Consider the following 26,949-nt stretch of genomic DNA (forward strand, 5'->3'; position numbering starts at 1 on the left):
TGCATATATTTGGGATTTTTGTCTGGGATCTACAGCACACAACCATTGTCACACATCATGTACATGCCCTTAATAACTACTTAAACTAAATAACTACAGTAATAGTTTTCAAATTCACCATAATACTATAATCAGTGATGTCTACATTTGTGCAAATGTTATCTATAGAGCCATCAATTATAAGGCTTTGCAATCAGGCAGGGTTTTATGACAGCAGTGATGATGGATGCATTTGCTTTCAATCAGGAGAACAACTGCAGGATTACGCCAAGGGACTCCCACAGACCGAGCCAACCCAGGGAGATCTACCCTCCAATAGCCGGCCCTATTTTTACAACTGTTGGCTTCAGATTAGTCCAGCTGACAGACGACATGCGGGTGTTGATGGAATTCCTGCTAAAGCTGGCAACCCAAGTGTGCCGCTCTCGCCTGGGCCCGGTCACGGATACTCCCACCTGGGCGCTGTGCAATCCGGGGCTGAGAGCAGCAGACAGCTGCCTGGGGAAACCACCTAGCCAACCCAACCCAGTAGGCCACTGGGAGCATGCATGATCGCCCACAACACTTTCTCACTCGCTGCTCTGCAGGCGCAGACTAAAAAGAAAAAATCAAATTTATCAAGCATGGGAGTTACTGGGTTTCACAGCATGGGCGTCTTGGTTTTGGGGTGGGCCTTCACTTCAGAACCAAACAACTCCTCATTTTTGCCAGTTACTTCAGTCACATTCTTTGGTTTCACATGCTATGGGATTCAATGCCTTGGCAAGAAATGCGGGACGTCCCAGATCTTTTGTTGAGAACAAATTAGGCAGGCAAATTTCCCTCTGGTGAAACACTGCCTCTGTCTTGTCCAAGAAAATGTTTGGTTTATTGTTATAAATGGATTCTTAATTTTTTCCAGAAAAGAAAAGCTACTTCTCTGTCTGATGAGCTCAAAAAAGCTTGAAAGGCAATTGAGCTTCATGACAGGGAGGGAAACTCCAATGGAGCGTAATATGAGAAACTTAAAGCACAACTGAAATCTATTACAATTCATACCACAGAAAGAATGTGATGGAGGCACATCCTATCTTACCTAGAGCAAATGTGCCAGAGTTGGACTGTGTATTCCAGCAAGATCTGACTGGTGCATCCTGCAGATAAGGATAACAGTATGCCAGCCTCGTTGCAGCTGACTGTGTTAAAAGGGTGGAGTGAGGTTAATAGGCTGCCACTGGCAATTTGTAGTTAAAAATGAGACAGTATTTTGTTTTAATTTGTTGTATGGGTATAGGAAAAAGTCAGAGAAAGAACGTAGCATGCAAGAAAAGAAGAGGAATGTGCAGGAGTTTGGGCAATGTGCAGCATCCCCTCGTTATGGCTACTGGCACTCCAGGGCAATCTTGGAAAAATATTGTTCTCCAGTCTAGCCGGACCTCAGCCGACTGCTGGACTAACTCAATGTGACATCTACCTCTAATGCAAAAAAGCAAAAAAGCCCACCCTCAACACACAAATACATAAACTCTCTCTCTCTCTCTAACACACACACACACACACATGCATGCCAAGTCTAACGCACTAGTTTGGGGGAGCAAGCCCGCTGTTCACTGAGCCATTGGGGACTCTGCAGGAGCACAGAGGTGAGGGGGGTACAGACCTTCCCTTCTCCGTTACGTCCCAGAGGAGTCCTGCTCTCCTTCCATTTCACAAACAACCTAAGGACCGTCGTGCAGGATGTGGGAAGTGGAGGAGGTCGGACGCACAGCGGCCGAGGAGCCGGCTTACAAAACAGAGCAACAGATATAGACCTGGGCCTGGAAACAGACCAGGTTTATATCTGAGAGAGAGGGACCTTTGACAGGAGAGGGAAAGAGAGCAAACCTGTTGAACGGTGGTTGAACGGTAGCTGTCCAATAATCGTGAACCTACACAACACAGTTCATAAATGGCTGTTTCCTTTGGGCTTTAGTTGCGCACTCTAGTGTTTCCACTGATCATTCAATTTGGATTTCATGACAAGTCCCTACATACAGCATCTATCTATCTATCTATCTATCTATCTATCTATCTATCTATCTATCTATCTACAGTCAAATTCTGTACAAAACACGCTCCTTGTGATCAGGTCTAGCAGAAAAAACCACCATTCAATTGCATTTTTAGAGGTTTTTTCCCCTTTTCAGCCACATGCCAACCTATTCTTAACATGTTATGTGGTTATTATTTATCAGAAGAGCCAAAGAGACAGACAGATATGCATTTGAATATGTTTTGGCTGGGGTTATGTGATACCCAATCAGAGCAGCCAACTATAACACACATGCTTGTAGAGAAAGATGAGAAGCAGCTGCCTACTGCAGGCTACTTACTGGGCCTCACTTCACCCTGGTAAAACCACTCACAGTTATGTAAATGGTCAAACAAACACATATCATATGAAGCAGGAGGTCAATCAATTTAATTCGCATAAAACGCCCGGGCAGATTCTTAACCTCTTCCAAGTTTCCTGTGAATATGCAGCAGCTCTTCTTGCTGACAGAGATACAGCACCAAATAAAGCAAATAACTGAGGGCAAATTTCAACATGGCAACAGTAAACATATCATCCCCCACAAATGATGCAGCACCCTGTGGGCCAAACAGTACCAAATATGTCACCTTTTTTGACCTGTAACTCTAGCATCCCCTTTGGGCCAAACAGTGTAATTTTGGGAAAGCTGGAACACAGTGGTGAGAAGCATAATTTCCCCGGGTTTTGTCAAAATACGATCAGTGGTGTCTGAGATATCGCAAATGACACACTTATCGAACGTACAATGTAGCGCCCCCCTTGGGCCAATCAGTGTGATTTTGAAAATGTAGGCGCGCAGCGGTGAGATGCATCGTTCGCCCAAGTTTTGCCAAAATCCGATGTTTGAGATATTGCATATGACAGAAAAATGAACAAACAAACGAATGAATAAACTAATAATGGATGTCGATCAATCCATAGTCCCCTTGACAATGAATGTAAATTTCAGTGATGATGAAGCTGAGGTTTTGTAACTCTGGGACGTCTCGATGATGATACTTCCTGCATTACTTAATAGGCCTCTCAAGCGTCTGTATCGTTCTGTTCTTAAAACGGGTGAAATAATGTAAGTAAAAATGACATATGACAAAGTTATTACAGATTTTAACATGTTACTGAATTTTTTTTTTAATATTTTGCTAACCATAGAGCGGATGTTGCATTATCCTCCTTACAGTCTATGGTATTCTCACTTCACAAAGCCATGAAATGCTGGAATGCTAAGCTAAGTGTGGCTATCAAATTTTTTTTTTAAAACTTTTTTTCATTGCAGCTTCAAAACCCAACAGAAACCACCTCAACAAATAAAGACATGCATAATAGAGGAACCCCCGAAAGAAATAATAACCAAGATTAGCGTTGGATGTAGTTACAGGCAATCATTTTACTCCTCTATTTATTTTCACATTAGACTGAAAGGGGGCGGGGTCTGGAATCCCTTATTTGGGCCGAAAAATGATGTCTTGCTTGAGTGGTAGGATGTTGGAGAACCAAAGGTAAGATTCAGGCTAAATCTGGCTGTTGACTAAAAAGTGCAGATAATACAGGATGTAGCAGAAAAGCAGACTCCAGAATCCGTCTTGTTTGCTGTGCTTCATGTTAGTGTAGCCTCACATCGTGTCTGTCATGTCTCTGTCAAACCCCTGACTGGGACACTTTAACCCTGCAGCCCTCAATCCTCCACAGGAGATATTCAATAAGGTTGAGAAAACTGTGAGTCAGCTTGTGTTTCCAACAGCTGTGATTTGCGGTATTATCTCTCTGTGTGTTTCTTCCTCTCTCTCACACTCTTGTCTCTCTCTCTGTCTCTCTTCCTCTCCCCAAGTCTGTATCCCTGTATCACCCTTCTTTAACTCCCATCTCATCTCTGGCCACAAGTGAATGGAATGAGAGGCTCGCTCACTTTTTGTCTGACTCATTTTAACTGGCTTTATTTAGAAACTTCTCATTTCCTTCTCTCAGTCTAGTAAGGGCAGACATCCTGCATCCCATAATCCCATCGCGCTGCCCTCCATTGACCTCCGTGATGGGACGCGCTGCAACGCTGACCGCATGCTTGGCGCCCAGGGCGGTGAGAGAGGAGGCTGCATGCACTTAAAGACCGCTTTTCATCTGTTTAGACAGACAGTTAATATTACCTTTTATCCAGGGTCTTTGCTCCTTTAAGTTTAGCGGATATGATTTGTTTTATGTGTGGGAGATCGCTGAAGGCGCTCCTGTCCTTCTCTGACCTGCTATAGCGCTATCATCTGCCTACATGCTCAAGAATCGAAAAACATGGAACCAGTTAGTCAGCGTAGGTAAATATGGCTCCGCCGTGTGATGATTTTGGGAGGCATTCATAAAAAAAAGGAAGCACGGTCTATTCTCTTGAAGAAATACATATGGTGCGTATAATCTGGCAACAATCACTTGCATTGCATGCACACACCACCTATTTTCCCCTGTTTGCATTGGACTTTCTGCAATCTGCTGCTCATTTTCCACATCAAACCCAAACATACTGTGGTCTCGAAACATGAAAGGGAAACCAATTAAAACCAATCTTTTGTGTATGAATGAAATCAACACATTTAACAGTAATCCCATTGTTATCTTAAGAATAATGAGCAGGCAGCAATTTTTAAAAAAGAGAAAACGTGTTTCATTTAAAGCTCCGCGTCCATCTTAAAATAAATATGGGGACTTTTGAATTGATTTCCTTATTTTCTTGTTCTTCCAAAAAGCAATTATGTGCAAATGAAGTTTAAACTGGTATTTTCCATTTTAAAGTAACATTATTCCTCTCCGCGTTTACACTCCCTTTCACATTTCATTGCAGCACATGACAGTGGCTGATGGATTGGGCTTTTGGTGGCTGAAACTGCTCACAGGGAGATTGCTACCAGATGAAAAGGTCTTAGAGTGCAAACTGGGCGGTTTTGAATGAAGCTATTACTCTTTACTCGCCTACGAGTGTTATCAAGAACCACACTAAATAAAGAACATCAATGTCACATGGTCAGGAATGCATCTTAATTAGCTCCCAAATGGTCCAGTGATGAGAATTTTGACCAAAAAACTTATTTGGTATTTTGGAGAAAGGAAACAAAAGTCCTTGCCATTTGCCTACAGGGACCCATTTTGTGGTATAGGAGCTTTTTTGAGATTGAGGTCTGCAAAGACAATTGAAAAATTAAACATAAGTATTGCAAAAATGGAGTTTAGTACTATCTTGTGGCACATATTTGGTCTTTGAGTAGAAATGGAAAATAACAACTTTTTCATTTTGACATGCTAGCCAACAGAAGTGCAGAGAACTCCTGCACTCCCTTGTAGCTCAAAGAGTAAAGCATGGTAGTTAGGGGTTTGACTCCCAGTAGGGTCACCCATGATACACACATATGTATTCATGAGGTACCTGGGATAAGAAAATCCACTAAATGGCATCTATCTTCAGTCTTGTGACCCTCTGGAAATCACAAGACTGAAGCCGTATGTTTTCTCAATAACACTGCATCTCAGTGTGAGTAAGGTTGTTCTCAACATTCGAAAGCTATCTTCTCCTACATGGCTGTCACCAACTATACGCAGGTGTGCAAAGGAGTTATTGGTGTATGTGAGATTCATTTTACCATGCTGGAAGTGTAAAAGAGTAAGAGGGAGCTGCAGATTTTTTTTTTGGGGAGGGGGGGGGGGGACAGGCATGGAGCTGGAGAAGGAAAATAGGAAGCTGTAGTGTGATATATGTGTTAAAGGGGAAATCATGCCTCAAGAAGAAGTGGTTTGTTTGGGAGAAAATACATTCTTTTTTGGGCATTTTGATTTGCCACCTTCATGAGGTGCTATGCGCAGCCTTTTTTTTAACTTTTTTACACGTTCTTCCCAACAAACACCACCATTGTTTTCAGATACTGGCCAATTCATACCTACCATTCTCATCTATGCAAGCCTGTCCAGACAGAATTCCCCCCATGAAAAAAAGTGTGTAAATTGTGTTTTTTTTCGTCCGACAGATGACCTTGCTAAAAGCTATGATAAGAGTATTGCTTTAAGCCGTGTGCTCATTTGCATGAACTTTAAAATCACTTTGGTCAATGTAAAAGCTTGACCTCTCTATGACAGTATAAAAAATGATATACATGTAACTTTGATGCTTTACTCTAACGTTTCCTCTTTTGTTCTGCAGAGAAAAGGAAGCGAGCGGGAGAAAACCCCTCAATCACAATGAAATAGGTCTTCAATCTTGCAGTCGTTTGGTAACAAAAGGAAGACTCATCTTACAAATCCCTCATATAGAATAACTGAGCAATGTAGCCACTCAGCAAATTTCAAACCCCTGTGGGTTTGAAAAATATAGGTTCCATTTCTTGGCCATCTAATTATATGTACTTCTCGTATTTTTCAGGGAGGGGGAGATAGAAAAAAACAATAAAATACCCCCATCTTTGCATCGCATTCTATGTACGCCACTTGCTCTGATTGTAAAGTGACAAATGCAAAGAAACAAAATACTAAACCTAATGCACTCCAGATGTTCTTTTTGTCAATTGATGGGAAAAATATGTGTGTACAGTTCCCTTAATCCACTTAATATGTAAAATTTCAAACAGTTATGAAAATATTTTTCCTTGGAATACCCTCCAGATGAAGACGCATGTTGGGGCTGTCTAGCTCTCTTCCCTCCTCTGTCTCTCAACATTTCCCAGATGACAGCGCAGACTTCCTGATAAATCAGACTCTTTCTGTTGTTTTCATATGCTGCATTAAGTCCATCTTCCTTACAGCGGATCTCCAAAGTATAAACACGGTCTGTGATTAAGGGCAATCCGGTGCCGCCTCAGAGATTCGATATCGGGGACACAGACCTGACTATGAAATGATGATGATGACGGTGCAGTAGTGTGGATTGTGCTTTAATTTTGCAAGAATATCAGTTCAATGGTCAGGTACATTGCTCTTTTAAATCTTTATTAAAGTTTTCTTCTTCTGTTTTCAGCTGCAATCCCACTGGGAGACACAGGAGGACAGGAAGTGATGGTAAGACTGTGGAATTTCACTCCCAGGTCAGTGATCTCCTGCCAGGTTTGTGTCTGCTCCACTCACCCCCGCTGGCTGTGATTGATGTGACCCACCCCGCGGTCCGCAGTAACACTGCCTGCTCGGTTCAAATGTCAGGCTTCTGACTCAGTAGCAACCAGCTGCCACACTGGGTCAGTAACTTTGTTGAACCAAAGGTAAGTACCATCCCTACAGCCAGAAAAAAACACTGCAGGTTTGAGGCTGGGGGCTTGTCGCAGCTACTCTGGACGTCCTGAGACGAGGCATGTCATCCAGAGAGTGGACCAGCTTTTTTTTTGTTGCTTTTCAAAGTCTGCGATGCCTGGCCCCCCATGACCAGAGAGAAAGAGAGCCTGCCTGGCGCTGGAGCCTTGGCAGTGGGAGAGATCTGTGGTGCGGCCCCTCCTTCTCGCTGGGCTGGGATAAGCCAGGGAGTGTGGCGCCTCTGAGGTTAGTGGGCTGCCTCATCGAGACACCAGCTCCATCATGAGCCTATTTTTATTCCATTCTCTCGCTCTCTCTCTTCTTTTTTCTTCTCCCCGACTCAAACCTCTTACTCATTTTTTTTTTTAACTCTTCACTTTTTAACTCTTCACTTTTGCCTCTCTCTCTCTCTCTCTCTCTCTTTCCCGCTGTCTTCTTCTTCCATGCTGTTGAGATGTGTTTCAGCCTCTGTGCGTGACAGAGGGAAATGAAAAAAAAAACCTACACAGGGCTCGGTTTCTGGTTTGGATCCCAACATTCACTCGCTTTTTTCCCTTTCTTTTTTGCCGTATTTATTTTGCAGAAACACTTGCCAAGATGGCAAGAGCTCCCTGTCACTGGTTTGGCAGTATCCATGCAGAGTATATATTCTAAGTGCTTTAACCCTTACGCACAAAAACTACTCCGCTCTTTATCTGTATCTACGACAGAGGCACTGTAAACCAAATAACTGTCCAGCTCCTCCTGTTAGTCTCCATCAAACCCTGATTTAAATCTCAACATGTAACCTACTCCACAGTATAGAGAGGTATAATTAACATGCAGGTTGCTATCTTCCTCGCACTTTGCCAAGAATACACAAGAAAGGGAAACCCTGAGAAAGATTGAAAAGGCTTTGTTGGTATTCTAATGCCCTAAATGTCATGATTGTACTTTTGAGGGAAAGGATCACTGTATTTAACCAGCTAATCCAACATGTTGAGTCAATTCACGTACAATGCGGTTATGTTGGCGAGCTAGCAGGGGGTCCACAGCTTTCAGGAAAGGAGTTTACCATCATAAAGCAGCTGTCCCACATCAACAGTCCCTACAGACACAGACAGTGCCGTGTTTGTGCCATAAGCCATTCTATAGAAGCACATTGTGGCAACTCCTCCGGCATTTTTTAACAGCCTGGCAACAGCAGGCTCACAGAGTGAAAAGGGTCTAGACTGGTTCTCTAAAGAGACCCTTGCATCACATTAGCACTTCTCGTTAAAAAGAAACACTGAAACAAGGATATTGATCAACAGTATCTTAATGACACTGCATGGAGAGCTCTTAAAATGAAACCTTTATTAGGATTGATTAGCAGGACTCTGGATTGGGAACAAATGTTGGACAAATAGTAACCAGAGGAAGCTAATGCAAGCCAACTAAAAACTTTGTGGGTGTCCTCTGCTCCTGGCAGAAAGTCATAAGAGGGTGAAAAGGTGTTAGGAAATGGGGGCACGACTACAGGTATCAAGGTCCGCAGTTAAGACAAAACTAAAGGTCATGAATGAGTGAAATTGCCTGGAACTAGCATTAATTGCTTTGGCACTCTGTGAGCAGTATTTTAATAAAAGGTAAAGAGTCAGGGAAAGTCCTTGAAACTTTTGGCAGGAATTATTTGATTTATTTAGGGACAATCTGCTTTGCTCTCAGCATCACCCATCACTCCTCTAACAACCACAGCTAACTGAGCTCCGCATCTCAGTATTCTGGGGGCTATCCTGCCTGAGTTGAATCCATTTGAAGAATTTACTCTGTAGAATAGCAGGAATATGGGGAAACGGTTGATCCATCAATCTACTGTGACACTCGACTACAGAAAAGCGTAGAAAATAGATAGAATCGCAGAAAACAAAGGTCGTGAATTATACGATAAAGTTGTCTTCGGTGAGCCTGGAAAAGATTTGAAAACCCTGTATTAGTTTGGTGCTGCATGAGCTAGCAATTTCCTCTCTGTCATCCACAGCGCGCACCACTGCCACGGTGTTCATTTCCACTGGCTTCCTGCAGTGCCCACATCTGAAGATTCCCAGGCTCCAGCCGGGATTGGAAACTAACCTACTGTCCAGTGCGAGTGCAGCTATGTGAGCACATCATGCCACTCTTTCCAGGCAGAGGACTCTGACGTCACGCTGCTAATCCCTCTCACCATACCACCCAGGCCTCGGGGAGACCACACCAAATCCTGCAATCCCCCCCTTGAGCAGAGGAGTTAGTGCCATTGGGCTCCCTTTAATGAGGCTCATTACATAAACCAGCAATGAACTTCACAGAAGGCGAAGTAATGCAAAAAGGCATTCCACCCTTAAGAGTCGCAGCAGTAAAGGAGAAATCTTATCAAAGCCGCCATGGTTGTTCGCCAGTTAGGGGAGCTCATGAAAAAAATCACTCTCCCCCCGTCCTGCAAAATCACTAGGCTCTTGAAAACAAAGGGTAGTGTGTAACAAAATTAAGTACTCACTATGGATGTTATGACTCATAATTAGTGGCAAATCTCCAGGGAAGGCATGTCCCCAAGGATTCGATGGACCACTTTCTCTTACTTCTTTACAAAAAAAATGAAGCCTTGATGCTGAGGACCCTTTAAAAGTCTTAAATTACAGTATGTAGCAGGTCTCAAAATGCATAATGCGCCTTCTGAGGCATTAACTCTTGAGAGCACAGCCTTACAAGGCACCTTAAGGAAAAGACTTAACCACTTCAACATGGTTTATAATATATCGGTTGTGTATTCAAGAAGTAGACATTTCAACAAAGCACTAGTAGAATTCTGGACGCAAAGTTTCTAATGGTAAAGCTCCTCCTACAGCTGACAAGAGCCTCTCTGAAAAATAACACAAGACCAGAGTGTTCAAATGGTCTGAAAAAGCTGCCACAGCTACACAGAGTTTCCTCTGGGACCATTTTAGAAGCACTTCTTTCCTCAGATACTTATTGCCATAATCACGGCCTGTGACCTAAAGGAGATCACCCCTCATTTCCCTTCAGACAGAATCCGAGCCAAACCAGGAAGCGGACAGTGCGAATCCTGAAGGATTCTCCCCCCCATCAACCCTAGTCTTCCAGAACTTAAACAACAACCACTATAACTGAACCATTTCGCCAATTGGATGAATGAAAATTCAGCTGTTTGTGGACGTGGGACTTCATTCCCTATATGAATGACAACTCATTGTTCATCTGTTGATTTTCCTATAAATAACTTAATCTCTTTCAGTAGGATCCCATCATTAAGTCTTTGTGCTGTGATATAACCTCATCATAAGCAGGCCAATGCCAGCTATATGATTTCAACTGAACCGCCTCAAAAAACAATTAAGTCATGGATTGTTTTTAGATCCCATTGGCCCATGTGTATGGATCCGCCTTGATTGAAGCAGTGTCTCTTGTAAGCCCATGCCAAAACTTTGTTCAGTTTGTGTGCTTTGGCCCCATCTTGATGCACCCTTCTCCTACTGCAAAAACACGGGCCAAATCCTGCAGCTTTGTCCCACCTTCTCAGAGAGGGAAAAGAACGCACTGGCACGCAAGCTGCTGCGCAATCCATCTCCCTCATCCCTTCACACACAACACTGTTTCTCTTCTCAGTTTACTGTCATTTTAAATGCATCACACATATTTCATTTGGCTGCTTTGTTTCAAACAGCACACAGTATGAGTGACTACAGGAGGAAAAAAGTCTTGAAGCTGCACTAGGAAACTTTGCACATTGGTGGGCCCAAATAGCATTTTTTTGGACATCAAAACCTAGAAATCATGTAAAGTGACATCGGTAAACTTTGTGTTCCTCTGACCAAAATTTCTTCTTCTTAGTAGTTGGTGGGCTTGAAGGTGGTGAAGAGGTGCAACCATTTTTGGTAAATCCATCATTCTCAGGACAGAGCGCTCAGGAGACATTTTTTGTATTTCCCTCATAAGTTTCAATTCATCACTCACTCTGCACGGAGAAGATTTCCTGCCAGTGTCCATACCAGACACCAGAATTTAATTTGGACAAATAGGGGGAATCTACAGCGTCTCCATTAGGGGATTTGGGATGCTCTTCTCTGATGCCGGGAGTATTTTTACAGAAAAAAATCTTGCCTAGTGTAGGTTTAAGGCAAAAACATCCTCTTTTCTCAGAGAGAATCCTGTCAATCCAGTGAGAGCCCTCCTTGAGTGTTTACATTGTTGTCCACAGTGCCCGCATAGGCTCTGTCCGGTCTGAGATAATGGATGTTTGTTGCTTCACATGACCCGAGTGCGGGAGATAAAGGCTGAATGGTAGCAGCAGTCTGGCCACTCCAGGCAAAAGGGGGATGTAGGTGTGGGATAAGTCTGTTTCTGGAGGGAAGTGTTTTTTAGGCTGATAGCTCTTCCCTCCCAAGTGGAAAATGAAGGGCAAATTGAATCTAATCACGCCGGCACTTCATTAGGATACCCCCGATCCCTTATCAGGACCCAGGAGAGACGGGCGGGACGGGGTGAAGGGGAAATCCCCGCAGCCAGACAAAAAGCAGGGACAAAGCCGTCTGAGCGGAGCTGGAGGTTGGGAGAGAGGAGGCCTTGTGAACTCTCCCCCACGTCTGTCCTTCATGACAGATGCAGAGGCCCAGACACTGACAGCATGGGGGGAGTCCAGCATGTTGAATAAACATATTCAGTCCTCTGCTGCCCCTGATCCCCTCCCCTCCCCTCCCCTCCGAACGAAAACCTCAGTTGATGTACAATATAGATTCATCTGATAGCTCGGTTTATGTGGTGTGTTTATACACCAGGATGAATGTACCTTCTCTGGCACAGACATCGTGATGTTTCCATTTCCAAACAAACATCCTCGGAGTCTAGGATGTGTTGATAACGTTGTGCGATAGGCTCAGAGACAGACCAGAGAGAAACAGTGATGAACTCTTAAAGAGGGGCAGTACCTTTGGAAAAAAACAAGTAAACGAACTGTATTCCTATGAGTGTAGCAAGAAGTCAGGGAGTAGCTGAGTATTTACAAGTTCACCTCCCCATACGATTGATTTGGGAACTGGCCTAGTGAGTAAATGCTCCGCCACAATTGCAACAGAAAATCAGGCACTTTGGGGATGCTGACTTGCCCTTAAAATCGATGGGGTTTCTTGTTTACGCCTCTCTCCTCCCTCCCCCTATTTTCCAATATTGCCATGGTAACTAACCACTACTTCAGCTTCGTCTACACACCATCCTTTTCCCCCTTCTCTGCATCTGCTTTCTCTCTCACTCTTCCTCCTTTCCCTGCTTTCCCTCGCTGCCTCGATCATTTTTCCACTTTCTTCACTGAGTCTTTTCAGCAGAGTGCCAGTCATTCCCCTCTCTGTCCTTTGTTTTTTTTCCATTCCAGTTTTCCATTCAGCATCTTCACTGCTCATTTTTCTCTTTGCTCTTTTGCCCAATTTGGGCGATTCAGAGAACTCACCGGTCCAACAATGTATATGTGATGAATGTCTGTGTGTCATTAAAGAAAAGCCGAAACAGATTAATAGTCACATTTAAAGCCTTCCTGTCCTTTTCTTGTGTAATTGCGGGGCTTTAAATCGCACACTACAGATCATAAGTTACAGTGTAGCCTGGTCTGACTCAAAAAGTGTCTTTTTCTCACTTATTTCTCTCTTGTATCTGCCCTGGCCAATACAAATTACCTTCTGCAGAGCGTGTCTCGGGCCGGTCCCACAAGAGCAGCGGCGCCCTTCCCCCAGCTCTTTAGCAAAAACATTCACCAAACTTGTATGTATGTGTGTTAGCGTGATGAATAAAGAGCGGAAGCAACAGGGCATAGGGCGACTTCACACTTAAACAGCCTGTTTACAAGTCATTTAGAGAGCTGCGGGAGGGAGAGAGGCTGAGAGAAGCCTCTGCTCCCAAAGAAAGCCTCCCTTTTAGAAACACTCCCGAAAAGCAAAATATGGCAGCGAGAAAAACTTCAACTGACTTTACCTACTGAAGTGTGATTTCTTAAGGAACAAAGTGTTGCGTCTTATTAGGGTAGAGTGGTTGCCTGCGCGGAAGACTTCTCCACTAGTCGTTTCATATTGAGGAGAATGATATTTCAAAGATGATTCCAGTCCTCCGTGGTGATAAGAGAATGAAAAATGCATAGATACTGCTAAGCCTATTAGTGAGTGTAAAATTAGCATGCTTGAGGTAAAAAAACATGGAAGGGAAAGCCCATGAATAATAAATGGTGCTGTAGCAGTGATGACAGGAATGGTGACAGGGGAAGAGAGTTGACTGAAACTGACTGAGACTTAAAGCCAAGCGACTCGGAAAAAAGCCAGCCCATTTTTCTCATCTTCCACTGACACAGCCATAATGTACTATGTACACGTTTGTTCACTGAAATCTCTCCGCCAAAGCATTGTGACGGTGCATTATAATTTTGGAAGTAAAGCTTGAATATTGAAATTACAAACAGTGGCTCTAAATGAGATGCTTTGTGCTTTCATTTGGGCAGAATTGGGAAGTTTAGGGTCAGATTTCCTGTGGAGCATTTGAATTTATTCCAGGCAGACTGTTAAGTGACATTTCTAAAGCAGCAGAGAGGAGAAAAACTCCCTGATGAAAGTCATGGCACTTTTATAGCGCTGAGGGTCACATTTTTAGGGGTGTGCAAGAATTATAATTTACAATTTAAAAATCCTACACGTAGCAGACTTAACACTAAACCGGGACCATGAACGGGGCATTTCTGCACAAGGCTATTAAATATCCTGCATCAAAAGCAACAAGACACTCTACATCTTACTCCTCAACTGTCTTATCAAACATTCTGTTTACTTTAGAGACCACACATCCAATAAATGTTACCCAGCAGCAGACTTTCCAAATGTCAAAATATATTAAACTTTTAATATTATTGAATGGCTTCCCCTAGGATGAAAACATTATACATATTTAATCAAAGCCCTTGTTATACTAGTGGTGATGAAATTGCTTGTGTCCTGTTTTTACAATGCTGGCCTATCTGTCACCCAGGGGGGCTGGTGATAGCCCAGAAGTTAGAGAAGCGGGCTTGTGATCGAAAGGGTGGCAGTTCATATTAGGGCTGAAAGTAGGGCTGTCACGGTGAAGGAATTTCCCCTGCGGTGATTTAGGGTGGCTCAACAGTGCGGTATGCGGTGTATGCGATAAGAAGTCGCCGGATGACGTCACATGCTAATTTGCATATCAATATATAACCTACAATCTCCGCTCGCAGCGGAGGGAGGGGGGCTACGCTGTGTGTGGGAAGCGCTGTGATCATCAGACCTCTCTGGATGACAAGCAAGTAGAGCAAACTGGCATCAGCCGTACCAATTTATTGGCAAATGCTTTGGGATTCAACACTTCAACATGTGCAGAAAGAGGCGAGATAAAGAAAGTGATCGGAATGAGTGTTGACATGATGAAATTTTATCCATCGACCGGATTATGACAGGGTTAAACCACCCTTTTCAAACGGAATGAAATTTCATCCGGATCGGTCAGTTTATTCTGATTGAGGCGTTTATATGAGGCATTTTTATTTTGATTGGGCTACTATTCTGATTAAAAGGCTCCATGTAAACGCTGTTGGTGGGAAACAATACACTCTTATTGTTTTCATTATGAATTTATTTAACATTCAATACACTCGCATTGAAGTGTAAAACAAGAAGTGCCTAGCCTCATGAAAAAAAGAAAAAACGTGAACATAGCGCGGTTGTGGCGGTTGGCTTGTCTATAGCGCGGTATTGCAATATTGCGGTTATTGCGACAGCCCTAGCTGAAAGATATTGACAAAAAATCTAATTGCGATTATTTGACAGAATACTGCAATTGCGATATATTGCAAAAGTTTTTCTTGTCATAAAGTTTTTGGACATTTTGATTTTGTTAAAAAAAGAAGAAAATAGATGTCAGTGTTCAGGATTTACTGAGTTTGAGTGTGATAAAAGGTTTTCACCAATATTGTACTTCATGGACCAAATATTACCCAGAGCACTAAAACGTGGGTGGGGAACGTGAAAAAGTTATTGACTAATGCTCTCCACTCCCTCAAAAACTTGTCCAGGTGCCTTTAAGCAAGGCCTTCAACCTCCAACTTCTCTAATGGAGCAGAAGAAGACTAGTGGGAAGCTCCCAGGTGTGTGAATGTGTGGGACTGAATGAATGTGATGCAGCCAGTTTCTGGAAAAGAGCGAGCATGCTCCATTGACTTTGCCTGAATATTAAAAAAAAAAGGTTTAAAAAAACATCAACAAACAACCCAGTCCAAGGCATTTATTGTGTTCTCAATGGATTAGCGTTACTCCAGCATGCTGTGACTTCAAATACAAAAGGCAAATTGCAACATCCATTAATCCAGATATCTGCTGTCTGGGCTAATCAGGGCCTGTAAGCCAGTAGTTGATAGTGAAAATTGGCAGCAGGTGACTATTTAGCCTTTTCTAGGCCTCAGACCAAAGATCTGGACAGATGGGCAAGCCAAGCTCAAGCACATCTGCAGACCGCCAGAGTCCTGTTCAATGAGATTACATGTGAGTATCACGGCCCACCACATGACAGTAAAGCTACCTACTCTCCACAACCATTATGCAAAAAAGCCACTGTTGAAAGGCATAGTCAGTTCTGGGACCAGAGGAGCGCTGACATAGCAGTTGATTAAAATGCACAGATTACTTGTTAGTAAAGAAGTGCAGATAGATAGATACAATGCAACAAATGTTCAAAGAGCTGATGATACAGTATAGCAAGTGACAGAAATGCAACAGGGATTTGAGGCACTTGCTATTCCCTCTCCGGGATCTGATGAGAATACATTAAACATTGTTTCATGCGCCCTTTCCAGCACTCATCCATAAAGCCACAGCCAGGTTTGACTGGAGACAGCTCCTGGAACCAGATGTCTGGATGCCTTTCTTCCCTGGTGATACTACACTGGCCTCTTGAAAGCATCAACAACTTGTTTCCCCATCATCCCGGCTACTACTACTACTACTCCGTGTTCCTGTCTGCATAGATTTCAGCAGTAAGTGGACTTTACTGAGGCCGCAGCAGACAATGAGCACTTTTCTGGGCACTTAACCCGTGAAGTATTTCTCATGCATCCTCTGAGGCTGAAACCTGAAAGAGAGCCTCTGTACAGTCTGTGCAGGCCGCTCACAGTGAAAACAAAGAGAATGTAAGGGTCAGTACTTTCACTTTCACATTCCAAGGTAGGTCAACCTGGTTCTGCCCTGCTGGGAGCAGGTTGGCAACATGTGCAGCCTTTATGGCATGCTGGAATGAAAGGATGGTACACAGCACTGATGAGCAGGGGATCTCAGTTCAGTTTTTTGGGGCATGGGCAGCCAAGATCATATCTGCTCCATAAATTTCCCTGCTCCCGAGTCTCCTGTGTTGACGCTTTGGATCCCACAGATGCAGTTTGCGAGGTAAGCTGGGGGGAAACCCAGGGCAATGATTAGAGAATTTCTTCCACCCTGAACCCCCGACTACACACACACACACAACTCCACCACACACACTCCATACCATGCACCCCAATCGCTGGCTCTTTGTTCGCCTGCTCTGATACCACATCACACATCTTGAGCCCTGCACTCCTGCATACCAGCGCTGCCTAATTACAGCAGAGAGTCCCACTGCTCCCTACACTGCCTCCAGGCTCCTCGCAGCACCAGGCTATACACAACAATCTAAACAAAGATTTGGCCTTTCAACACACTGGTTAAAAGAAGCAGCACCCCACTCTCAACATAAACTCTGCTGCACCAGACCAAATTAGCCCTATTGATGAAGTGCGCAGAGCCCCGCGGTAATTAGTTCCCCCCTTCTACAAAGTAAATCTTTAAATCACCTCCAAGGACTTAGCGGAAGTCAGCGCTAAGCCAAGCAAGTTGTCTCCCCATGTTATGACTAATCTATAACGCAGATGCATTACCTTAGAGCAGATAAGGCACGATAGATGTCCTCCCACATGACGCACGAGGGGGGCCTTACTGGGAGATGTGGGGAAGGCTTCAATAAGATAGGGAACCAACAGTGTGATGGTGGACCACCATGGTGCAGCGGTACACACAGACTGGGAGTCTGCAGGACTGAGGGCTGGAGAAGGCCTGGGTGCCTCTCTGTCTGAAGCCAAGAGAGACAGTGTTGGCTAGCCGCAATGTAAAAGGGAGCGTCTCTCCCCACAAACCTCCCTCTATGTGTGGTTCGTCTTTCCCTCTTTCTCTCTCTCTCGCTATCTCTTTTTCGTCTTCATTCTCCCTCTCTCTCTCTCTCTGTCCCTCTCTTTCTCTGGAAAAACTCCATATTCAAGGGTGGTAATAACGAGGAAACAGAATGTGGCACACAGAAGCTTTCATAGCATCATTACTGTTAACAAGCGTCCCGCTGTACAACAGTGTCCATGGAGGTCCCACACTTTCCTGACCACACAGAGAGATAGTCTTGGCTTTTGGAATGTTTACATCTGGCCTCATTCGTATTTTATCATGTTTCCCCCGGTTTTTTTTACCCGTTCTTTCCCTGAAAACGCTGTCTCCTACCACCTATCTCTCATGGGGAGCCAAGATATTGGCTAATTCCCTCGCCCTCAGCCACCTTTCACAGCCCTAATTAGACCTGGTAGTAAACCCAAATTGATCTAATTGAGAGCAGAAACTGGACGATCTGACCGCACTCCCTCTGGCCGAATGCTCCGCTCTTTCCATGCGCTTGTTGGGCTCGGCAGCATTCTTCTCACTCGTTATTTCAACTGGCAGTGCTGCAGAGAGGCTGGAGCAAAGGGGGCTGAGGTTACTGGCAGACGAAAGCGATGCATTCTTTGTAACAGTCAAGTTCTGGATATGGAGACAATTTGCTCAGTGGTTAAGATATTTTAGGGCTGTGTATATATAGTGCACGCTTTTCTAGGAAGAGACAGTTTTGTCATGAACATAAAATACAAAGTGCTGGTGACTGAGTATCTTAACATTACAGTACCTGCACTTCATCAACATGCCAGAAATGATTTGTTGCTATTTGCCTAGGATCTAGTTTCTTGATTACAGATTTTTGTTACCTGGCAAGCTGTCACTCAGTGTCTGTTTTCCAGTCTGGTGGCTTCTGATGGACAGCAGGGGACTGGATGGATGATTTAGCACAGATTTGCTTTGGAACAGAATGAATATCATGAGCAGATGATGCTTCCTGACGCCCAGCTTGTTTAGCAATGCCAACTGCCATGCACATGTGCAAGGGGGACCACGAGCTGTGAGAACAGAAGGTCTGGCAGCCCTCATCGCAGCGAGCCTCTCAGTCTATCTCTCTCTGTCTCTCTCTCTCACCCCCCATTCAGTTGTCTCGGAGGAGGGAAGCAAAGTGAATAATTGTCTCTATTTACTAAGGTCAAGTAAAAGTGCTCCTCTCTTTGAGCCCGAACCCGACACTGTGGGAAAGTGTTCCTGAGGACACACACACCTGCAGTCTGACTTCACTCCGTTGGTAATTTACACCCATTTCTTTCCTGCATCATCTAATTGGCTAAGCCTCGGCCCGGCCTGACTGGGACCCACAAGGCAGTGTGTTCGCCTCGCTCCGGGGCGGCCCGAGTGTCCCTGGGTCAGCAGATGTGCTGCTCTCACCTGCTCCGGTCTGCATGTCACCACTCTGGAGGGAAACAGGAGGAAGTGGAGTGCTGTAACTGGATCACAGAGGGGACATGACGGTGTGGGAAAAGGAAGCGGGAAGAGATAAAGAGCCTGGATGGGGAGGTGGAGGAGAAAGAGCAAAGAGAGAGAGAGAAACCGAGACAAAGAGAGAGGAAGAACGAAGCAGATCCTTCCCCTCAGAGTCAGAGGACAGACGTTAGGGGAGGGATCCACAGCTGGATCCAGCTGCTGAGTCGGAGGTTTGTCGCAGCTGCCAGAGGCTGACTGTCCCTCCAGAGACACTCAACTGTTTTCTTTCTCCTCTCTCTCTCTCTCTTCTTTCACTGCACTCACACCCTTGCATAGAAACTTGGCAGCAGTGCTGAGAGGTCCGCCTCACCTGCAGCAGACAGTCTGGCAGACGGACCGTGCTGGGTAATGAAATTTCTCGTCCCATGAGAGAGCTATATAAGCCCATCTTCCTTCCCTGCCAGATGTGGGCAGGAAACCCCTCCAGCAGACCTCTGTCCCTCACAAGGTTTTTCTTCACAGCCAGCACTCAGCATGGCTGCACCCCGGCCAATAATGACCCTTTACAATCACCCCCAAGACTTGTAAACATCGCTAGCTTTACCACTCAACACCCACATTATGAACAGCTACCAGCAACGACGTCTTTTGACTGCATGTAAACTTAAGATCAAAATATCACTGGCTGGTGGTTGCACGTCTCATTAAAATGTTCAGCACAGATATAGCCTACAGTAATCCCTCCTATGAAAATAAAGTTACCAACCTACTGTATAGCTATATTGCAGATGGTTGTAAAACATATTAACTGTACGAAATATGAGGCTTGTTTGATAATAAAAATGCAAACCTGTTACTATTCCCAAACGATCAACTGAGTGAAATGCAATTACATAAACAAACACTGCATTTTACACTTAGTGAGTCCACAAATGCAGCGATCTTTTCCATTTCACTTCACAGTTTGGTCTTGGAACACCCACAGCTTCAGTTTTCCACTAATGAAGAGTATTTCCGCCCAGCTTCTGTTCTCAACCATATAATATTAAACTTTTCACCACAACTTTCTCCTCTTCCTGTATTGTTGGAGAGAGAGAGAGAGAGAGAGAGAGGCGGTGGATTCGCTGATGGACGTCTGAACACAATAAAATGCACTCAGCTGTCTCAAGCGCAGCAACTTTGACCTGAACACCCACACTCTATCCAGATGTACATCAGTGTTTATGTTCGCTTCAGTGCCCCTGCTAGGCCCAGGAGTAAGTGTTCAAGGAAGTATTACATTTGCGAACACATTAAGTAGCACATCCAGTTTCCTGCAATTTTACCATTCCTTGAAAATACTGTTATACCGCAGAGCCACAGCGAAGCTTGGTAGTTAGCGGAGGAAAAAGAAACAGAGGAGACTAAAAGCAGAGTCAGCTTTGCCTCAAGCTAACCCAGTCTTACAGGGAGAGAGGCCAGTCTGGTATTAAAACAGACAAGTGAACATTTCGTTTGTCACAAGCCCTCCCCAGAAAAATGTCTGGTGAGAATTGATTACATGGTTTGTGTATAAAAATACCAGTCCAAAACTGGTAATTTCACTGGTCTCCATAGTTAGTCTCACTTTACAGTAAGTTGCCAGGAGTCTCATTTGGATACACTGGAAGAGCTTTACTCTCACTAGAAGTTCATCACAGAGAAAAACAAGCAGCCATGGAGAGAGAGAGAATGACTGAGCAACCAGGTGTCCCTTTCAGTCACCAATTCATTGCATTTTGTATGGTTGTTTTGCAGAACTTTGTTGTAGTAGAGTTTGGGCGGAAGCCATAATGCGCAATTTCTGCGCACTATACTGAGAGCCAGCTGGGAAAATGCTTGCCTTTTGTCTACGCTTGAGAGGCATGACCGAGACACTGAGAGGAGAAACTGTGGTTTTGTAGTGGAGCAGGGAGCTAGAAAACGTTTAAAAAGTTGATTACTGCTCAAGCTCAGGCTCAAAGTCACTCTATGGCTCAAGGTATATGAATCAGTGTTATTAGTACCTGCCTGGCGGTTACCATTAGGTGGTTACTGTAAAACAAAAAGACTGTGGAAACTGTGAGAGACTGGCATGAAAGAATCACATTCTTTCAATCATTCATACTTTCTCTCAGGGGCAATTAGAGTGTTCTTTTTCCCCCATAGACTGGCTGCTTTTATGTTGGCAGGCATGGAAACATGATTCAGAAAGGTGTTTCTCTCAACTAAGTCTGCCTTATTTCTGTGAAATAATGAATGTTTTTGAGTCATCCCGCACGTAACACTGCTCATAATTGATCCACCTGACTAAAAACTAATCTCAGTCACAGCACAACAAATCATAGCCAAAGCATGAAAATCCTACATAATATCACCAATGTTTTTTCAAGAGCAGTGATGTGTTTAGTCAGAAAGTTGCCAAGACATGACTCAGACAGGAAGCATTTTTGGTCGCAAAGGAACTGATAAATGCATAAGTTTGAGTTACAGCTCCAAGAAGCAAAACGCCAAAATGTTTGCTCTTTCTCTCACAGCAATCAGTGCTCTTCTCATGTTGCTATGGGGGCTGCAGTGATGACAAGCGGTCCATTCTGTCGTGAACATGGGGGTGGCGGGTCTAACCATGGGGTCTAGGCTATCCTCACACCCGGCTAATGAGAAATGAAGTGAGATCAGATAAGAGTTCGGAGAGGGACAGACCGACGGACAGACGAGGAAGCCCCCCCGCCCGTGTCACCTCCGCCACCCATGCCAGCACTTGTCGGGGCTCATTTCCCCCTCAGCTGCGTGGAGAACCCCTCTCGCCTTTCCACTGGAGCCAGAACAACCCCCCAAAAACAGACAGAGGGGCGATTCTTAGCAGAGACACGCTCCGAACCAACAGAAAAGCACCATGAAGTGAAGTGTCAATTGTTCCCCAATGCAAGATACCGTCATAACCAATTGGACAGCCTCATCAACAACCACTGAAACAGAACAAATGAGAATGAATGGCAAATAAATCTTAAAGCAAAAACTGTCTCAGTCTCAGAATAGTGGATTTGAGATCTAAAGGCTAGACTGCGCTTCATTATGCGGTCAAGACTCCCTCTTGACATCCTCTATTACATTTATTAAGAGAGGAAATCTTGACTAAATATAGTAATTGTGCAACTGCCTCTGTTTGACACATGAAGAACTTATAAACTCTTGTTTTCCCTTGAGCGAAGTCCTCTGTGCCACTCCCACATGTAATGACAATCATGAATCAAAGGCCTTCGCCTTAATTTAATGGCCTCGCAGTAATGATTTATCCCATCATGTTCACGGTCCTGTGACAGTGAGCAGGTTTCACATGCGCATAATACAACTTACATTGGCAGAGTGCAGTGTTTGCGCTCTTTCTGCCAGTTACAACACGTCACCTCCTGAGTGGATGCTTGCTTTCATCCCACAGTGTGAATGGGAGATATTAAATGGTGCAAGAGAACATCTCACTGGTCATGCTGTATAATGGAACATTAATGGATCAAATAGATGTATGTGAAAAGGATAGTGTTTTGGTGTTGCGGTTCCTTTACGGCATCAGGTCCCTGGTGCAGCGATTACGTTTCACTTCTACACCGTCCAGCAAGCATGTAAAAATGGACACAGTATGAAAAAGGGAAAAACTAATAGGGGAGAATAGAATTTGCAAAGCCTCATAAAACACATTCCATAATGCAGCTTGTGGTTTGTAAAATGTTGTTTTTCATACAGTATTTGATTTCCCCTCTCAAGGATGACCTATTTTCTTTGCTGTAGATCTTGCTTATTGAATTACAAGATTGATTGCCGCTAATAGGTTTAAGCCCCTATTTTTAGTCATCTTTTTTTTTTCCCATGCACCTAATTATAATTTCCTCTACAAAGCAATTGACGCATAGGGCAAGTGACAAAATATCACAGGCAGAGGACTTTGGAGCCAGACTTCATTAGAATAATCATGAACTGCTGTGCTGGTGACCTGGGGAGCAAAAAAAAAAAGCTAACCACTTCAAAAGTTTGAATTAATGATCACAATACTCATATTGTAATGGCTTTTTGGACAGCGCTGTGCGTGGAAAAAAGGGACACTGGGAATTCCATATGCAGAGAAAAAAGGCAGTCATCAGATGTCTTGCTGAGATGTTTGGATGTAGAGCTGGCACCCTAAGTAAGAGCAGTCTGTTCTCACATGGCCCGCCAAACACACGTCTGCCGCATCCAGGCGGGCCCAAGAGAGGCCAGGGAGCGCTGGCTTTGAAGAACTACTTCATACTTGGAGCCTGTAAGGCCGCTGATCAAGCATATCATTCACAGAGAGCTGTCTATGAGCAGGTAGTACCGCTTTGGAAGCAAGGCGGAGGAAAGACAACGCTTTGACAGTCTCCAGTTTGAAAAACACAACAACATAACTTTCAGATATTTTCACAGAACATGAACTTCAACCCACATTGGAAAGAATGATCGTGGAGCATTAAAGTTCTCCAAATCATACATTGTTTCAAATTATTCTCTGGTTCCCCTTCCATATTCCACAATCAATTTCAGTGAACTCCCCTTTCTCCTTATCCTTGTGTTCTCTGTGATTTATAATTGAGGGACCTCCCAAAAGAAGCCCTCATAGCTTCTATTTCTGCATTCGAGCCAAGAGTCGTGGTGAGGCCTGCATCTCCCTTCACCCCTCCCTCTCCCTAGGCCAAACCCCGGGCCAAGATCCCGTCTGCTGGGCCCTCTGTCAGGACCGCACTGTGCATCCAAGTCCTTGATCCATGCAATCCTGCCGCAGACACTTGTGAAATAAGGATTATATGAACCTGTATCTTTATAAAATACTCTTAAAAAAGCTCCTGCTGACTGGAGAAAGCACTTTGGCGATTCAAAATAACTGATAAAAAGCAGAAAAAGAAAACAAGTGCTGTCTTTTTAACAAGATGGCCAAAAACAACTTGAGAGAACAATATGTTTTAATGAAACACGACAGCAGTCTTTGGGGGTGCTGTAATTTGTCTGAACTTTAATTCATCTTGTCGTCTATGGGCATTTTTTCTCACGCTCAACTAGCCTAATTAAGGTGCCTTTTGTGGGGTGAAGTGACATCTATTTCTTTAGATAAAGCCCTGAATTTGTCTCTGCCTGTGAATATGTGAAAAACCCCTTTGTGCCTGGGCTGACAGAGGACTTTACACTGCCTCTGTTACCCTGGAAACCTTTGAGAGGTGAAGGGGAGGACAGCCAAAGAGGAGATCATCTTGGCCTAAAAACTGCAGGTAAAGTCCTCACTAAGGCTGTCCAATTCAAACAGCTTTACCATTAAAAAATGACTCTTCGTAACAGAATGAGGGAAATCAGCAAAGCCTAACAAATGTCTCTTCTATTTGTCTAATAAATTTCCATTTGTTCTGGTCTTCACAATTTCCTGAAGATGAGTTCAGACTCCTACATCAATTCAGCTTTAGAGTTTGGGAGTGTATTCACAAAAAAATCCATCAATTCACAAACTTTTAATGAAATAATAAAACTCTGTCCTACCTCAAGAATGCACGTCCCTGGAGCTGTGTTCTCCTTGATGGATACGTTGTAGAAGTTCCTTTCAAAAACAGGCTCATTGTCATTTATATCCTGCAGTATGATGTTTACCACCGCTGTGGAGGACAGGGGCGGTTTCCCGCTGTCTGTGGCCACCACAGTGACACTGGGCTTGGGGTTCTTTTCATAATCCAGCTGGGAGAGAGTAGTGATAATCCCCGTCACAGTGTCTATACTGAACCAGTTCGAGTGGGAACCTTGGTCCCGCAAGATGCTGTAGCTGATGTCCCCGTTGGGCCCCTGGTCTTTGTCTCTGGCTGTCACCTGCAGCACAAAGCTCCCTGGAAACACCACTTCAGGGATTACCTGTCTGTACACCGGCTGGTCAAACAGAGGAGGGTTGTCATTGACGTCGATCACCTGGATGGTGAAGGAGGACTCTGCTCTGAGAGGAGGCGTGCCTGAGTCCGTAGCCATCACCCTCAGTTCGTAAGTGTCCCGCTCTTCCCGGTCCAGGATTTGGTCCACACAGATTAGATAGATGATGTTATCCTTAGTGGTCAGGGCAAACTTCCCATCGCCTCCCTCCAGCGACACATTGACATTGGCATACTCTCCGTAGTCTGGGTCAGTGACTGAGATCCTGGCCACGTACTGGCCTGGCTGCGCCCCCTCTGAGATTCGGGGAGAGCCGTCCTCACTGAGGAAGATGATGGTCATGGTGGGCTGGTTGTCATTGTAGTCTCTGACGTGGATGGTGACAAAGGCGTTGGTGACCTCCGGCTGGGTGGCGTTGTCTTGCGCCTGGATCACCAGCTCGTGGACCCTCCTCATCTCAAAGTCCAGGGGCTTGTTGAGAGTGATGATGCCGGTGCGAGAGTTGACGACAAAGTAGCGGTCTGGGTCGCTCTGTCTCCTGTTGATCTCATACAGCACCATCCCGTTGTCGCCTTCATCAACATCGGTGGCAAACACCTGCAGGATGTTGCTTCCTGGTTGAAGGTTCTCAGATATTATGGCGTGGTAGCGGCTCTGGTTGAAAACAGGAGCGTTGTCGTTGATATCTTGGACAGTAATATCTAACGTCATCTGATCTGTCCGTTTAGGAGAACCACCATCAAAGGCCTCCAAAGATAAAGTGTAGGTGGATCTTTTCTCTCTGTCTAGAATAGCATTGACCACCAAGTCCAGATAGAGAACCTCGTTGCTACCCCTCCTGGTCTCTAAAGTGAAGGCCTGGCCTACGTTACCATCCTTGATTAGGTAACCTTGGGTGGTTAGCTGGGCTTTATCAGCATCCACAGCCGGCTCAAGGGGAAACCTGGTGCCAATGGCTGTCTGCTCAGGGATTTTAAATGTGGCCCGTCTTTTAGAAAACGAAGGGGCGTGGTCATTTATGTCATTCACCCTGATGGTCACCTCTACCGTCACGCCTGTCATGGTGACTGCAATGAAGTTGTATCTATCCCTTAGTTCCCTGTCTAGAACTTTGGCTGTTTTAATAATGCCTGTGCTCTCGTCTATGTCCAAATCGCTACCCACACCTGTGCCCTCATGGTCTGAGATGAAGTAAACGGATGCTGTGATGCCAGGGGGCAGCCCAGCGCTGATGTCGCCCACAATTGTGCCTGCTGGTTGTTCCTCATCTAGCTGTAGCTCAAGGGTACCCAGGACCATGGATGAATGGACCGTTATGAGCTCCAAGGCCACGTACACCATCAGCACTATCCTTCTGTTCCACCAGCCCTCACGGTGCAATGGGCCCATTACAGACTTTCCCAAACCCTTGGCCGCTGTCTTCATTTTGGCTCCTTCTTTTTAAACCTGGAAACACACAAAGAGGAGAAGTGTCTGTTAAAGTGCTGAGCAATGTCAAAACCCGACAACAGCAGAAACAAAGAAAAGGTGTATGATTTCTGTGCATAATACAGTAAGTTAGTTTTAGAAAAATAAGTAAATGCCTTAAAGACTTCCCCATATGTTCTATGGGCTCCTTTCCCAACCACAGTGCATACAATAGGCCTTGCACATAACATTTTCCTACACTTCTTTCACCTAATAAGTCAACACCTTGTTCCTACGACATACCAGAAAGCCCTCCTTTGCTAAAGAAACATCAAAACCACAGGCCCCAGCATACTACCTCAGAGGGGGAGTCTTTGTGGTGTCGCTATTCAACTCTGATTAAAAAGACACAGATTCCTCTTTTGTCAGGCTGCCCTGTGTGCTGACCATATAACAGTACCCTCTGCTGTCTGCGTGTATAGACCAAGTCTGGGAAGCACCGAGATCCTGGAATGACAGAATATTTATGTGTGGTACCATAGGATTTGAGCTCTTAAGGAGTGAGCAGTTTTGAGAGACGCTTTGAAAGACCATTTAAAACATTTAATGCTCCCCAAGCTTGAGAATTATGAGTTTGAGTGTTAAATCAATAGCAAAAAAGCCAATTCTAATAAGCAT

The 26,949-nt window shown here is 44.5% G+C and overlaps 1 protein-coding gene across 1 annotated transcript in view; it reads right to left on the reverse strand.

Moving 5' to 3' along the window:
* Nucleotides 1–26,202, reverse strand: part of LOC139931296 (protocadherin-16-like) — a 78,137-nt gene extending 51,935 nt beyond the window's left edge. The window contains exon 1 of the mRNA XM_071924772.2: nt 24,490–26,202. Within this exon, the coding sequence (XP_071780873.2) occupies nt 24,490–26,163 (1,674 nt within the window). The 5' untranslated portion in view covers nt 26,164–26,202. The remainder of the gene's footprint in view (nt 1–24,489) is intronic.
* Between the last annotated feature and the right edge of the window lie 747 nt (nt 26,203–26,949).

The sequence above is a fragment of the Centroberyx gerrardi genome, chromosome 6 (assembly GCF_048128805.1).
Source record: "Centroberyx gerrardi isolate f3 chromosome 6, fCenGer3.hap1.cur.20231027, whole genome shotgun sequence".
Lineage (NCBI taxonomy): Eukaryota > Metazoa > Chordata > Actinopteri > Beryciformes > Berycidae > Centroberyx > Centroberyx gerrardi.